At 41.0% G+C, this 16,237-nt stretch overlaps 1 protein-coding gene across 5 annotated transcripts in view; it reads right to left on the minus strand.

The window, feature by feature from the left end:
• cntln (centlein, centrosomal protein) overlaps nt 1–16,237 on the minus strand; it is a 185,409-nt gene that overhangs the window by 112,081 nt on the left and 57,091 nt on the right. For 4 of the 5 annotated variants that reach the window (XM_054778873.1, XM_054778874.1, XM_054778871.1 and 1 more), the window contains 2 exons: nt 16,069–16,188; nt 7,601–7,722 (listed from right to left, as the gene is read on the minus strand). In XM_054778873.1, the coding sequence (XP_054634848.1) occupies nt 7,601–7,722; nt 16,069–16,188 (242 nt within the window). The remainder of the gene's footprint in view (nt 1–7,600; nt 7,723–16,068; nt 16,189–16,237) is intronic. The other variant, XM_054778872.1, reaches the window with a different exon arrangement.

Raw genomic sequence — 16,237 nt, forward strand, 5'->3', positions numbered from 1 at the left:
CTGAGGCAGTGGGAACGCTCCCTGTGCGCCTTGCAAATGTAAATAACGGGGCACAAGCAGATGCACTCACAAACATGGGCCTGCAAATGTCTCCACCTCACTTATGAATACTTAATGGGACTTTGCGTTTTGTCTTCAGTAGTTGCCTCCTCCTTCAAACTCCACAGTGCATCCCTACAAAACCCCAATCAGCCATCATTGCCTCAGGCATTCAATTCCAATTTGTCCTTCATTTGCAAGCAAACATGGCTTTTTGGGTAGACACGGACTGAACTTAGTAGCAGAATAAAGACAACTTGTATCTGCTCTCACCCCCCACTCTACAACCACAAACACTTGACTCTCTCATTTCCGCCGAATCAAGGCGCTACAAGGGCAGAAAGGGGGCAGCGGAAAGTCACAACTTGAACATTCCACTTTGGAAAACTGATGGAAAATATGCCTCAGAAATTGCATATAGACTTGGCCATTAGTGTAGCTCACACAGGTCACTGGAGCGCTCAATTCAGTTAGCATCGAAGGATTAATTCCATACATTTTCCTGATGTTGTCTTATTCCACTCCATTGCATCAAGGTCCAACTTCAACAAGAGAAATAAGCACTAGTTAGCTAGCAAGCTGGTGAAAATTTACTACCAGCACTGTCACTTATCAAAAAAGTAGTATTTTATATTTTAGAACCCATTTCTGATACACGTTAAAACAATTTTACACCCTTTGTCAAAGGGATTATTTAAAGACAGTGTTATTTATATTATATATAATATTACAATGGTTTACTTATTTTTACACTTGAATGGCCAAAGAATGTGAAAATGTTAGTTAAACATTTTAAAGTCAATCGACAGTTATGGTCAAAAAGTGTCTTCAAAGGCCTGGTCTCCTTCAACGCCACAAAACTGACCGTTTGGAATTTGCACGAAATCACCAAATGTGGGAAATTGAAAGGTGGAAGAAAGTTTTATTCTTTGATGATAAAAAATGTAACCTTGACGTTCCTGATGGCTTCCAACGTTACTGGTATGACAAGGAGATCGCACCTGAGATGTTTCCGACATGGAAGAGTGGAGGAGGCACCATCAAAAGCACAAAAGAACAACATATGAAATAAAATGCCCCGTTTATGAGGACATTTTTAAATGTAACAACCAGGGTTTCCTCTACATGTAATTGATAAAATGTAAAATGTATCGTCAATTGACGACAGCTTGTCACATGCTAAGCCTATCTATGCCAGCGTGCGTGATCGCTCACGTTTCAATATCATTCCCCTTTCTGGCATTTTTGTTTACATGCCTGGCTGGCAGCATCTAGCTAGGTCGGAGCTACAAGTGGCTATTACGTTCATGGGATATATCAATCATCAATTATCATCACAACTTTTTTAAAGTGGCACTTAACAATCTTGCGCTCTTGTTATCATCATAATACTTATGGCTTGTCTTCAAAACACTAGTTGTGTCTCAAAGTTGTGCACCTGAAACACGTAGTGTGTCCAGCTGTAGACAGTGACGCTATCACAGGGGTCTCCAACAGGTAGCTCACCAGCTGATGTTGAGTAGTTCACCAAAGAATATTTGCTTCACCTCTTAGTATTGTTCTATTCAAAAATGACAGCTGTATTTAATGACAAATGAGCACACTGAGTGATGTGCTTTGTAAATAAAGTGCCATTTAAATGTCGGCAGTGCTCTCAGCAACTTTGCCAGTTTTGCCAACAGTTTTGCAATGTTCTCGGTTCACATTCGGCTAGTTGTCGAAAAATGTTAAATAAATAATAAATAAGTCTTTAAAAATTGCTTTTTGGCATTTCTTTTAAAAATTGCAGACATAGCAACGGCACGGCACAGCGGCGGCAGTCCACCCTCCTATGCAGCCCACCACCACAGCTTCAGAAAATCCTAGGGGAAACCCTAGCAACTCAAAAATACTTTACTTTGAACAGTATTATTTTTTTTAGAAAGCAGAAACTTGTAGGAGAGACAAAAAAATTGAGTAAAAACACCTTAATTACATTTAGAACTATAAATAAACTTGATTTTTAGTTTGTTAATTTAAAACTGGGCATCCCTTCATCAAAATAAAACAATTTTAATATTTTATCTTGGCTGGCAACTCTCAGAAGTCTGTACAGCATAATAATTACATACGGACTCACCTGCAGCCTCCACCTTTTATCTTGTAGTTAGGACAAGCTGTTTATTTATCACACATCGTTCTTCCATCACACGTTCTGACACACTGACAGGTAAGTGACGGAGTCCGAATGAGGCTTGAGTGTAATGCGTAGTCAATGAAGATTGAAGATTGAAGATGAACATTAATAAACATTTTCGTCTGGGCTCCACCCCGGTGGCATTGCGCCTCGAGGATGCGTGGATCTCCACAGCAATTTGCAGTGGGAGCCTTACTTTCACTTTCACGTTCCCCAATACTAGAAAACTCTCCAACGACAACAGAAAATATAGCTAGATTTATTATTAGTTGCTTTTGAGAATATATGTCGCCAAGAGGGTTTGGAATGCTGCCAGATCTAGCACGAAGGGGGACGGGGCAGTAGCCACGCTAAGGAGCGCTTACACACACAGCAGTGATGAGTGAGACAAACCTCCATGTCAAGATACAAGAATCAGCGCAAATCCAGTCTACATTGATAGAACAATATGTTTGTTTTTGATATCATGCTTAAAAGAAATATTGATATTTCAAAAATATCAATCTATCACCCAGCTCTACTAGAACTGATTTATCATATTTCCTAAGTTGTCTCCTGCGTTGACTTTTAAGCTTCCTCTACATTGGTGGAGGGCTATATTAACCACAGCCATTATTGGCTATGAAAACGCTGCCACTCCACGCTAATTCTATACAAACCCTGTTGCCTGAGAGGCTACTGAGGAATGGCAAATGTTTTCATTTAATACTGCTAATGCTCCTGTGAGCTATTTGGAGCCCTTGAACCTCTCCGTGTGTGTGTGTGTGTGTGTGTGTGTTTTAATGTTAACTCACTTAAACAATCTCAGTGAATTCAGCCTCAACTACCTCAACAATGGCCGAGGGTGTAAAAAGTGCATCAGACTTTACGCACTGTGCGCCGTTTCAATTCCCTCAGCGTGATATTTAGGTAACGTATTAGCTACATTTCTTCAGAAACTTGTATGATGCTTTATTAAGTCACAGTAAAGCTTTATACATTTTAATTTGTTTAGAGTGCTCCTAAAAGCTGTAGAACATGGAGAGTCATGAGAGAGCTATCGTCTTCAGGCCTCAGTGCTTCCTCCCCTACGGCATCCTAGCTTCCATTATTAAGCAGGGGGAAACGAAGAGAGAACTTTTCCACGCCGCTACGGCTAATTGCTCTGATTCAGGGGGAATCTGTTTATGGGCGCAACTTTGATCAGAGTACGGATGCTTTAATAACCTTTAATTTTATTTGCTCACACCCACCCCCCTATCACCCCCCGTATGATTAAAAAACTTTTTTTTCCCGTCTAATATAAACAGGAAGTTCCCAGCTCTCTATCATGCTGTTTTGTGAAAATATGTCAGTAATGTTGAATGGCAGGGCGGGTTCTCTGGGACTACCTGCGTGTTAATGAGCACACAAATTAGCTGGATGTTTTGTGATTGGCCGGCACTTCTACCTTGGGCGGGGCTCACAAACACACGTGAAGGATGTCACTCAGCAACACAGTGAATACACATGAATACTAACTTAACTCTAGCGTTTTGGTTCTACAAGGTTTACAGTACTGTGCTAAATGCTATTTGTGGTGTTTTAGTTACCTTTTTCTTTTTTTACAGTTGACAAAGTAAATACTGCATTGTCCCAAATACTGTTTCAGACAATGCTCTTTTTCATGAGTTAAATGAATCTTGCATGGTCACTTTGCTAACAACCTGTAAGACGTCTTTATAAGGTATTTTTGTCGTCCCAGGTCCCTGGTGTGGCTGAGTGACAGGAAGAAAAGCTACAGTATGACATACTTAGGGAGAGGACGTTTGGTGGCACCTGTTGGTTTGTATGTACAGTATAATTCTCTAGACCCCAAATATAAGACGACTTGTCTTTTTCTTAGACATTTTGCTATAAGGGAAAAATAATGACATCTGTACTTAAAGCTGCACTTCAAGCAATAAGGAACTTTAATTCCCAAAAAATAAACAGGTAAATAACACTTACAGAGGGCAACTACTACTACTAGTGGATGACAATAAAGAACAACTACGTTAACTCTAAACATGTACTTTGAGCAACTATCTACAAAAAGGTGCCGCAAGGCATGCTGGAAAAGGCATCGCTGCTGTTTATTATTCCCCATAGCAGTAGCAGTTGCTCTATGTGTGTTTACTTACCTGTCACAATTTTATGTTCGCATGTGCCATGATTGTAGATAGCGTTCTGTTTCATGACCCCCTGTTCATTTAACAAGCTCCCTGCAAGTTCAGTACACTAAGTCCCCTACTAACGAACATCCGGCATGCGAACACTCGTAGATACAAACACAAGCCGACTGGTCTATTTTTTTTTTCATGATTTTTTTTCGGAAATTGCCATATTTTGTCATTAAAATTTTTTCCAAATACAAAGGCGCTATTTTTGTATTGCGCGCCATTCCGCCGCTACGAATGGTGAGTAGCAGCATCCCTCTCGTGCGATCTTTCTCAGTTCGTCTGCACTTGTCACTGATAACATCTCGGAGCACGCCGTTTGTACCCCATTCGATACTTTACAGAGACGTTTGTTATCCGTTCTCATGGCTGATAAATCGAGTGCAAGTGCTAGTAGTAGTGGCAGGAAACGTCAAGCAATTTCTATGGAAACGAAGGTGGCCATCATCAGGAAGTTGGACGTGGCGAGAAAAGCTAATGTAGCGCGTGCTTATGGAGTGAATCGCTCAACCATAGGAACAATTTACAAAGGCAAGGTTCGAATTATGGAACATGTGAAGACTTCTGTACCAATGGCATCCACTATCATTACAAAGAGGAGTCAAACGATGACGAAGATTTGTCCTTTCTTCAATAATTCCTCCTCCTGCTCCACCACTACCACCAACGACGTATGCTTGACCACTCCTCTTCAAAGGTAAATAACATTTATCATTACGTATTATTATATCATTTTTATTATTGTTTTTTTCATTAATTGTCCTCGTTTAATATTACTACTGCATCCAAACTCATATTTACATACATACACATATACTGTATATGTATACACATACATGTAGTACCTATATCATTGGTAATATTACCTTTTCCCCTACTTAAGAACGATTTGACTTAAGAACGGTCGTCTGGAACCAATTGTGTTGGTTAGTTGGGGACTTAGTGTATTGGTATTGCTTGCCCAATTAAAAAGCCTCTTACTTTAAGCAAGGTAAAGTGCTTCTAACCGTCTCTTATGGATATTCAAGGTACATGGGACGCACTTACATTTAACTTTAATGTCTAGTAGGGGGCCACAAAATATGTTTCCGAAATGTGTGTTACTTCCACCTATTGGACTTAAATGGAGCAGTACATGCGAGTACTATTAACTTCTTCAGCGTAAATTTAAAAAGCAACAACGTGGAAATAGCACAGTGTATCCCAGATGTGGCAGTTTCAAAATGTCAAAATTTTGACACACTACCCCTGCCATACTGCTCTTTGATAGCTTTAAAAAAAACGTATTGCAAAAGCACGCCGGCTTTTGTTCTCACCATCTTTGAGACCCATGCCACTGAGCCGTGCTGAGCTGACGGGAGCCGGGCGCTGAGCACGCTCTCTCTCGCTCGCCGTGCGTTCTCACGGGCTCGCATTGCACTGCTATTTTCTTTAATTAACCCAGTGAGAAAACAGCTGACGGGGGTCAACACTTAGCTCCCCCGTTCAGGCAGCCCGCCACCCGTGTGCGCACTCGTACATGCATTTTTAAATAGCCTCCGTGAACGAACAACTGGGAGGAAGCAACAGAGAGAACAATTCCCTCATATTAATGATATTTTGACACTGTGTTAAAAAGAAATCCTGTGGTTTCTGGTGAAGGTAGCGAGTCGAAACCAGGAAGTGGCCTTCTTCCCTTCCTCCCTGCACCTTGCACCCTGCAGGAGGGAGTAAGAGACACCTCCAGCCTCTGGCTCTCACATCCTAATGAACGCTGAGGGAGACGACACACACTTGGCACAAAGCTGCCCCAAATTGACTTGGCTTAAAATTTCTTTTTTCCAAAAGGGAAAATTTCTGCTGCCTTTACCCCCTAAACTCCCACTCCCCACCCGCACACACAAATCCTGCACACCCGTCATTCTATGAGACTTTTCCATTGGCAAATCCAGGTACTATTTGTCGTGTAGTACTATAATTGACAAAAATAAACCATTAATTTTAGCATACAGTCTCCATTTTGATGCAGTGATGCATTTTCTCATCGCCCTCAGTCTCCTCTCGGATTAAATTTGTCCCCTCACGTGCCACAAAAGGTAAATACAGGAGGCGCTCGCAGGCCTGCCAACCCTGAAGAAATTTTATTTGTGTGGGTGGGCGGTAGGGACCTTTTTGATTGGAGCCGCATGTCACGCTACATGCAAAGGTGGAACAAGAAAAATGAAACTGGCGAAATGCAACAAAGTGTATACCTGAGAGCAACGACGTGTACAAAATAAAAGTGCATGAAAAATGCAACATGTTGGCAGGACTGCACTTGATCTCCACCGTTGTCAGTGTGCGTTGCTCCGACTAATATGTTCAATACGGAATGGTTTTCACTAGTTTCCCAAAGTTGGAAGTGGACCACCTAAATATAGACCGGTAGAGCTGAGCCAGAAGTGATGCAATGAACAAGTGGCATCTCCATGAGGAAAGGTAAAGTTCTCTATGGCAGTGGTTCTCAACTGGTTTTTCTGCGATACCCACCATCACCCCTTAATGACAATTGGCGACCAAAATTGAAACTATTTTTTTAAAATCAAATATCTTACACTTAATGAAAAGACAATGCTGTTTGAATTTGAAGTACTGAGAAATAAGTGTGCCAGCACTAAACAAGTTTAATGAACAAGAAGAAATGTGCTAGCTCGATGCGAATTTACATTGAGAACCCCCTATACGCGCTAGCAATTAGCAAAAGCGATTTTACATGGTGATTTTAAACACCTTCAAATGAAATAGATAGCTAAGATGCACATTCCACTTTAAACAGCTGACATAACGAGCATAAAATATTTACAGGGAAACACTTTCTCAGACTCAACAAGACACAGGACTGGCACATTTAACAGCTTAGTGGCAGTAGACTACAGTACTAACAAATGATGGTCTTCTGTGAAATTGCCCTACAGTGCGTTGCCGTCTATTGTAGGTGTATTACTTAGCATAAATTTAAAAAAATCCCCTTCAGAATGAAAACGCAAGATCAAGACACAATGAAAACGTGCCTGTGACCCAAAAGTTGAGAATCGCTGCTCTACGAGACTGTGTGAACAGATTCAGAGGGGGAACAGCCATTTTACATAGGTTATGGCTTTGTGAGTATACATCAGCACAGGACCGGGACAAAGCACTATTTGAAAATAAAACATGTGCCGTTATGTAAAATGTCAAGCTTTATACTCACATGTCATCTGCTTTCTCTGCCTCCTTTAGCTGGTCTTTAACAGCCTTGTAGTTTTTCTGAACCACACACAGGCGTTCGCGTCGCCGATCATGAGCCTTCCTCAGTTCTTCATTCTCCTCCACCTGCAAGGAACACAAACTTTTATTTATCCTGATTTGACTTCTCTTCAGTGAGCATCAAAAGTGTGTATAGCTTTGTCTTCATAAAAAAAAAAAAAAGCTACTTCACAAGGTTACCAGTGATGAAAAAGTGCGATGGCAACCATAGAAACATAAATGCAACTTTCGACAGTTTGATCCTGAAACAGACAAATTCACTTTACATGATTTTGTTTAGAAATTAGAACTTCATAGTAGGGAATGTGTTCAACTTTGTGGTTCCGCTGAACTTTAACTAGGAGGGAGCACAGTATCACATGTTGCTATGGGTCGTGTTGTTAGCACCGTATGGCTGACAGCTATTAAAACCCAGCGAGATTGGATTCCTGATTAAAAAGGAGGAGTAAGAGAAGACAACATATGGATTTTTGTTGTCAGGAGAAGCCCCTCCACTCCGCTCCTTCACCCTGCCATCACTCTGACCTTAACAGTGAGGGCGAGGGAGAAAATCCTTTCAATGGACAGGACAAACAGAGGAGAGGCATCTGATGACAAGAAAGAAATTAAAAAGAAAAGAAAAAGAGTGTAGCAAAAGGGAAAGTGAAAGGAAGAGGGGTGAGGTGAGGGGGGGGATAGGTTTCTGCTCGAGTGGCCAGGGCTTGGGAGAGTTGTCTTTCTGAAGGGAAGGAGCTTGTTTACTGCTGATATGACACGGCTGCCCTGCAGAGAGCGAAATGCGAGCCCTCAGCCCTGTTATTATTAACAAGGACAAAGAGAACAGAGAGAGCACACAAACATGCACCGGACAGCAAGTGCACACGCACACAAACAAGACAGAGGCTGCCAATGACAAGTATGGATTTTCCCCAGTGCGGATTATTCACAGAGGACATCTGCAAGACATCCTCTGCCCCTTCAAGCAGCCCGCAACCCCTCCAAAACAAGGCTCTAATGAAAGGGTCAGTGTTAACTGGTGACCAGGGGGACCACGCACTACATCGGGCTTGGGGAGGAGGGGGAGCTTGATGGAACAAGTGGCAGGGCATTAGCCACATCATGGATTCCCAGGCTTCTTCCGTAGAGGTTCCCATGGGAAGGCCTGGCCCCTGGTTATCAGGCCACAGCCCCTTGCCCACAGATCAATACGCAGCCCGACTCGGCGTGCAGACGTTCTCAAGCTGAAAAATAATTACACAGCAGCAGCCACTGTTTACTTGATAACAAAATGAGAACGGCTGTTGTGTTTGTCTGTTAGTTGCTAAGGTCAACATGTCAGCGGTACAGCCCGGCTATTCCAATTTGAAAGGCATTCTGATGGAAAGCCGGATCAGATCAGACCCAAGTTGATAGAAGAGGCGTCAGAGAGTGTTAAAATGCTGAAGGCAAGGTCACCAGGGCAAGTACATGGAAGATCTAGGCAAAAACCTGAAGAAAAATCATGGGTGGTATAAAATATTGATATCGCTGTATGTTACATCTTTATCTCTTATGATACAGTATCTATACAGCCACTTCAAATGTTGACACTGAGTATATGCCATTACACACTTAACATATTTACTTCACTGAGACAATTTTTTTTTTTACCCAAGAGGAGACTGAGGTCAGTGAGAGAACAAAGGGTCTCTTATATTTACTTCTCTAATCAGACAAATTGTCATCTGAGAGGAGACTAAGGGCAGCAAAAGTTTCGTATATTCACTTCTGTCAGACAAACTTTATCCAAGAGGAGACTAAGGGCAGCAAGACAACAAGAATCTCATATATTTACTTCTCTAAGCAGACAATTTCCATCTGAGAAGAGGCTGAGGGCAGCAAAAGAATGACTGTCTCCTATATGTTCTCTCAGTAAACAAACTATCAGAGAGGAGACAAGGGGCAGCAAGAGAACTCGGATCTCTTATATTTACTTCTCCAAGAAGACAAATTTTCATCTGTGAGGAGACTGAGGGCAGCAAGAGAAGAGGGTCTTCTATATTTGCTTCTCTAAGACGACAAACTTTATCCAAGAGGAGACTAAGGGCAGCAAGATAACAAGGGTCTTCTATATTTACTTCTCCAAGGAGACAAACTTTATCGGAGAGGAAACTACGGGCAGCAATATAACTAGGGTTTTCTATATTTATTTCTCTCGCCCTAAAATCAGCTAGGACAGGCTCCAGCTTACCGGTGACCCTAAAGAGGACAAGCGGTATAGAAAATGAATGGATGACGTATCGCAATAACATCATAGTAACATTCCATTGTGAGTCCTCCACTTTAACTGCCAATATGCACTCCAACCATTGCTTGACTTATCACACCTCCACCCCCGGTGCATTCCGTGGCTAAACGCTCCTCAAGCGGCAGACACGTAAATGGCACCATTAACTCAGACAATCATGCGTGTCGTCTACGTCCACGCTGAGCATTAGCGTCTGCCGAGGTGCCTGCCAGTGATATTAACTCAGACACTTCAGATCTGACAAGAAAATGATGCTTAATATGTCCTGGGATTGTGTTCAAAGGGAGATGACCTCTGCTTAATCACTCGCTCACCGGTCAACCCGAAAGACGGGAAGGATAAAGAGAGTTGAGGTGGAGGACCACTTTGAGGTATAAAAACAGGTCAATTAAAGCGGCGTAAATTATGCCGACTACATATAGAAGTGAACATTTTACATTGTTCTGAAAGTTCTGAAAAAGTACACCTTTCATATAAACACGCTGGGATCAATATAGCCTGGGGTTGGTATCTCTGAGTTTGAACCCCACACATTCCAGCCAATGTTGTATTTGTTTGGATTTAATAAACTATTTTTTCCCAATTGGGAATAATACATAAGCAACAATAATAATGATCTATGTCAGAGTCAAACTGTCAACATCACATAACCTTTATTAATTGTATAGGGAATGTCAAACAAGCATAAAAACAAGTTACTATATAAATAAAATAAAACTACTCGCACTTGTGCTCATCATGTTGTCATACAAGTGTAAAAATAAATTAATTAGGGGTCTCCCAATCCAATATTGATATCGGATATATCGGCCTGCATCTAAAATCTGCAGGACTGCCACTCCGATACAAGCAGTCGATTCCAGACTCGGCCACAGCAAGTCTATCCAGCAGCGGCGGGATAATGCCCACGTGATCACAACAACAGCGAGTGCCAACGTGGTGAGCAAGGAGTAAGAGTGATGTCGGCCATGTGTCATTTTCGTTAAAGTCTGAAAGACACTTCAGCTGAGTGCAACACTTGTCATGCAGAAGTATCGCCGTCATGATTCGCATAACAGGATTCGGTGCCACCTCATTATTTGTATGTAGTATTTCCTATTTACTGCGTTTTGCACCCGCTTGACTCCAAATGCTACAGAGTGGACCGCCTGCCTGCAATTTGTAATCAGGCTCAACCAGGTTTATACGCCCATTCATTCAATGACAAACATCCATAGTCTTGCTCTTTGCCTTGCTTTGCTAATTAGCTTTTTGTATTTTTCTTAGTTTTTGTTTGCACTTTGTATTTTCATCTAGCTCTTGAGCTGTGCTTTTTCCCCTAGATGACATCTTGTGTTGCAGCCACTTTGTGATCATCTTTTTGTTCCTGTTGCTCCTTTTGTTCATTAAATATTTTTACATCTCTTACGTGTCTGTCTCTGCATCTCGGGGGTCAAAGCTATGATAGCCCATAAGAACTTGTGACATTCCACTAAATTGTGGATAAAACTATACCCCAGATGCTTAAAGAAGGAAATGGGTCAGTTTTTCTCATACCTATTGTTTTTGATTATTGTTCTCGGAGTAATATCACTTTATCAAGACTTTTTTAATATTCCACAAAACAAAATAAGTCATAAAGTATGGATAATTTGTGCCCATATCGGATTGACATCGGATTGAAAGTGAAAAAGCTGTCTGTTTTTCTTTTTTTTTTTTTTATTAATAATTGCATAACATCAATTGCACTTCGGGGGGTCCACTGCATATTTCTACTTACATTGCAACCCTTCCTTTTCAACAAATTAAGTGTAATTTCAACGTAATTTAAAGCTACAAAAAGAATAAACTGTGACAAAACCCCAATAAGGGTTGTTGAAAAAGGATTGGAAGCTAGCCTGTAAAGTTACATTTGAACTTGAAGAAAAAGTGCACAATACAGACCAATAAAGCTGATATGATAAAGGGAGCAAAGACTTTGCACAGAGTCGCTTCTCTCCCGCTGCTCACAGCCTACGCACAAATACACGAATGTGTGTGGTTCGACAACAACACTACTTCTTGCTGGATAAGGTCACACAAGAGACGCGACTGCTGCAGTTTCAGCAATTGAGCCCTTCTGGAGACGGGGACAGCTACAGAGCTTGCAGACCTTCCCACCCTGCAGCAGTCGATAGCAGTAATCATGCAGTACAGCACTCTGTGTGTGTGTGTGTGTGTGTGTGTGTGTGTGTGTGTGTGTGTGTGTGTGTGTGTGTGTGTTTGTGTCTGCGTGTGCGTACGACCGGCCACTGGCTGGACTCTATGCCACAATAAACTACTTTAAAAATGTCAAAGTCACTTACTGACAACAGCCATAACAGTCCATCTTCGGAGATATAAAAAAAATGCTAGCTTGGGACATTTTACTGTATGTTTCACTGCTCTTCACATTCCGCTGCTTGGAGTAACAATCATCTATCCTTGGGCATCGGTTGAATTTGAACGATTCCGGTTCTGATTCAGATTCCTTGTTTCGATTCCCAGTTCCTAATGATTTGCGATTCCGATGCTTTTAAGAGGCTGGGTCATAAAAGTTCAAAGTTCTTTTTGGATGGAATGTCTGAACTTCTCCATATATTGTTTAATGATGTGAACTTTTTTTTTTTTTTAAATAAACTTACATTGCATACAAATATGAAACCATTCAACTTGAATAAAAATGTTCTAAAGTCTCTTTTTACAGGAGTACACTTTTGCAAAAGATGAAAAGTAGTATACTTTGTTTTCTCAATGTTGGTGTAAGCTATTTTTTATGAAACCCTTATTTTGTGAACACAGTTAAGCAGGATATAGCTGAAGGTCCCTTGACTGTTGCTAACGTTCTTTTTATGAAGTTAAGCCAAACCTTTTAGACGCTGCTTTTTCGCTTGTGCTCACCGGCTTCTTCTACGTTGGTGTTCACGACTATTTGGTCGGCGAAGTGGGCATTGAATCTAGGAATTGAAATAAAACCATTTGAACCGCCCTGGGAGAATTAGAATATGTCCCGGTTCCCATCGATGCTTGAGACTCTATGCCCAACCGTAGCCCTTCATTGTCATACAAGTGTAAAAAGATGTTAACCGATGTTATATACATTTTAAATAAAATACTCGCCATCCTTTGATGACACCTGACAGAGGTGTAAGGTCTGATGACGTGGCGAGGGATACAAGTGTGAAAACAAGTTGACTGCTCTATAATAAAACCTAAAAACACCAATTTGAATAATCGATATTGGCTTCCGTACCAATATCCAATATACTCCATTTCCTATACCAGTATTGGCAGCAGCTCTTCCCTCAAACTAATGTCAGGTATCATCCCGTGTGATGAATGAACACATTATGCTTCTTTTACTGTGATTCCACTGGATGCATTTCACAAATAACAGACACATACTAGACACATACTTCAATATGCAATCCAAGAAAAAGTTCCATATTTATTATTTGAAACATTTTGTCGCAACAAAATAGTCCTGAAAAAAAATCATGACTAACTGTTCTATTATCAAGTAAAAATGATTACACCTAATAAATTCACAAATAAAATTCCAATGCAACAATACCGGTAAGTGTAACTAGCATTTTTTTACCTGAACATTTCCATGTGGCACTAACATCTGTTTAAGAACAAAGTAAAGTGTAAAGTAGGAAACTCTGGACAAATAAAAACAATGAAATTATAGACTGGCCTCATTCATCGCGTCACACATGAACGCAGCATGAACAAAACAGTATTAAAGAAACAGTATTACTCCCCCCGCACACGACCAGCGATCATTGCAAATTGCATATTTACAATTCAAAGGCAAAAGCTTTGTAATAATTCTAGACCGTGGACAAATTGAGCTAGCAAGCTTGTTGCTGTGTGGAGCACAACATCACTTGTGCGTCTATATAACATTATCGGGCATCCCTGTACTCATTCATAAACTCCATTAAACTCCATTAAGGAAGTGAACACAATGTCTCTACCTGGGAAATGAGTCTATTCACATTAAGGCTAAACAGAGCTACCCTTTAATAATAAGCAATAAAGTAAACTGTAGGGGTGTCACGAGACACTCAGTTCACGAGACAAGATGATACACGACATTGGATCTACGTAAGCCTGTCTCGATAATCGATAAAGCGATTAATGTGTATGCGTATGTGCTCCATCTGCTCGTTTCTCTGTTCCACACAGGCTGGATGACAAGAGGGTTCACTCTGCATCTGTCTGTGCACATTGCTTCTATTAGTGGAATGAACATCCACATCCCCATGCCACATCCCACATCCCCAGTGTGGGAATATTTCGGTTTTAAACAGAATGAACAAGTTGAGCGCATGAACACAGACGAACCGATACGTCGCATTTGTTCAAAAGTAGTGATGAGGAAAAAGGTGAACGTGATCAACTCGTGCCGAGAGACGAAACGGCGAAAACAATCTTCGTAGTCCGGGGGAACATTATGTGGGGAACAGTGCCAGCCAGGCTTTGAGCTTCACAAGTCTGCCACCCCGTGACCCCGTGTCTACGTTTTCCTGGGAAGCAACGGCTGCAACGCAGCAGGAACTCTGGCACGTCAGCCAGGTAAGAGGGGTACGGTTTTTTGGCCCCCAGTACTGTTGTTTCGCACAGGCGGCCACAATGTCCTGGATTTGAAATAATTCCTGACAATTATGCACCAGCAGAGAGTCGATAGTCCGCACAAGAAACAATAAAACAAAGATAAAACCGATCAGAGTGAGCTGCGGAAAGCAGCGAGCCAGACACACCGGCTTATATTATGCCATAAAATTAATGAAAAAAAAGGTCTAAAATGCCGATAATATCAATTATCAATGATAATTTATTGCACAATTATCGACCAGCAAAATTTAGCATGAGAGGCCTAGATCTATGAGAACAAGGCGAGATGAGATTTTAACATTACTTTTAAGAAAAATACAAGGAAAAAATATATAACAATATATTGCAATGTACTCATTTAATTTCTATTAAATTACCTTGCATTGCTCCTCAACAGGCTACACTCTTCTGCACTCTTGTATGTATCCAACTAGCCCTACCTCCACTCAACCAAGACAAAGAGACTATATGACTAACAAAAGGGCTCACTCCATTCATGCTGTTGTTTTATGGAACAAATGCGCCAAGGTGCTGAAACCAATGCACACAGTGAATGCTCTTCCTGTCTGTTTGGAGGCGGGAGACAAGGAAAACAGACACGCATTAACATGGCAATATACTGACGCCGACAAAATGAGCAATTTCATTTTCATTTTTTGTGTGATTAATTAATTTATTCATTATCTTCCAAAGATTAGTGCCCACAAGAAAGTTGAACAAGAAATCTTGTCATGTTTTAATCTTGCGAGGTCTTGTGACACCCCTAGTAACCTGTTTAATTGTCACTGATGACATATTGCTACTTTAGCCATATTATACTGAGCAACACAGTCAGGAGGTATAAATGTACCAATTTGGGTGCTATGCTACTTCGCCATAAGGTCCATTAACAGTTCTATGGTTTTCATTACATCTTTAAATCACTGGTGGCCTTTTGCATTGGCATCACAAGAAAAAAAAAATTAAAAAAAAAATATATATATATATTATATATATATATATATATATATATATATATATATTTTTTTTTTTTTTTTTAAAGACCCAAAAAACAGCAGGAGAGTTGGTTCTTAAGATTATTGACTCTCAACTGGTGGGTCGAGACCCAAAATGGGTCACGGACAGCCAGCTAGCTAAACTACATTTAAATGTTTAATATACAGCCAATTATGTCAGCATTTTCCTTGTTTATGTATACTCAATGCACAGATTTTTTTTTTTTTTATGCAAGCAGTTGACACGTTCCTCCTCATTATCTACATAACAGAACTGGTTTCACTTAATGGCCATGGGAACAGGTGGTTGCTTTAGATACTCTCTGAGCCAAAGTCACAATACACAGTATTGCGGGATTTCCTGAAGTCTCATGAGAGATATGCAGAGGTTTGTGAGTTTTTGAGGCACTGCAAAGGCACTTTGGTTGGTTTACAAACTGTGCGGCCTCTTGGGTGTTCAGATGTTGAGGTTCTACTGCACACAAAGTAGGCAAAGGGGAAAAGTAGTGTTTTCCTACATTAGCTTCTTACTTTCAGTTGTAGCAACTCCTCAAGGTCTTCAATCCTTTGTTCTGATCCTTGTCTTCTCCCACGGTCAATCTCGACAGTACTGGCTGGGGACAGAGACCTGGATCGCTGCAGGGGTGCACCCTGGGACAGGTAAGCCAAGAGAAGCACTGAACATTATCACACAGGCACG

This window comes from Dunckerocampus dactyliophorus, chromosome 6 (genome assembly GCF_027744805.1).
Source record: "Dunckerocampus dactyliophorus isolate RoL2022-P2 chromosome 6, RoL_Ddac_1.1, whole genome shotgun sequence".
Lineage (NCBI taxonomy): Eukaryota > Metazoa > Chordata > Actinopteri > Syngnathiformes > Syngnathidae > Dunckerocampus > Dunckerocampus dactyliophorus.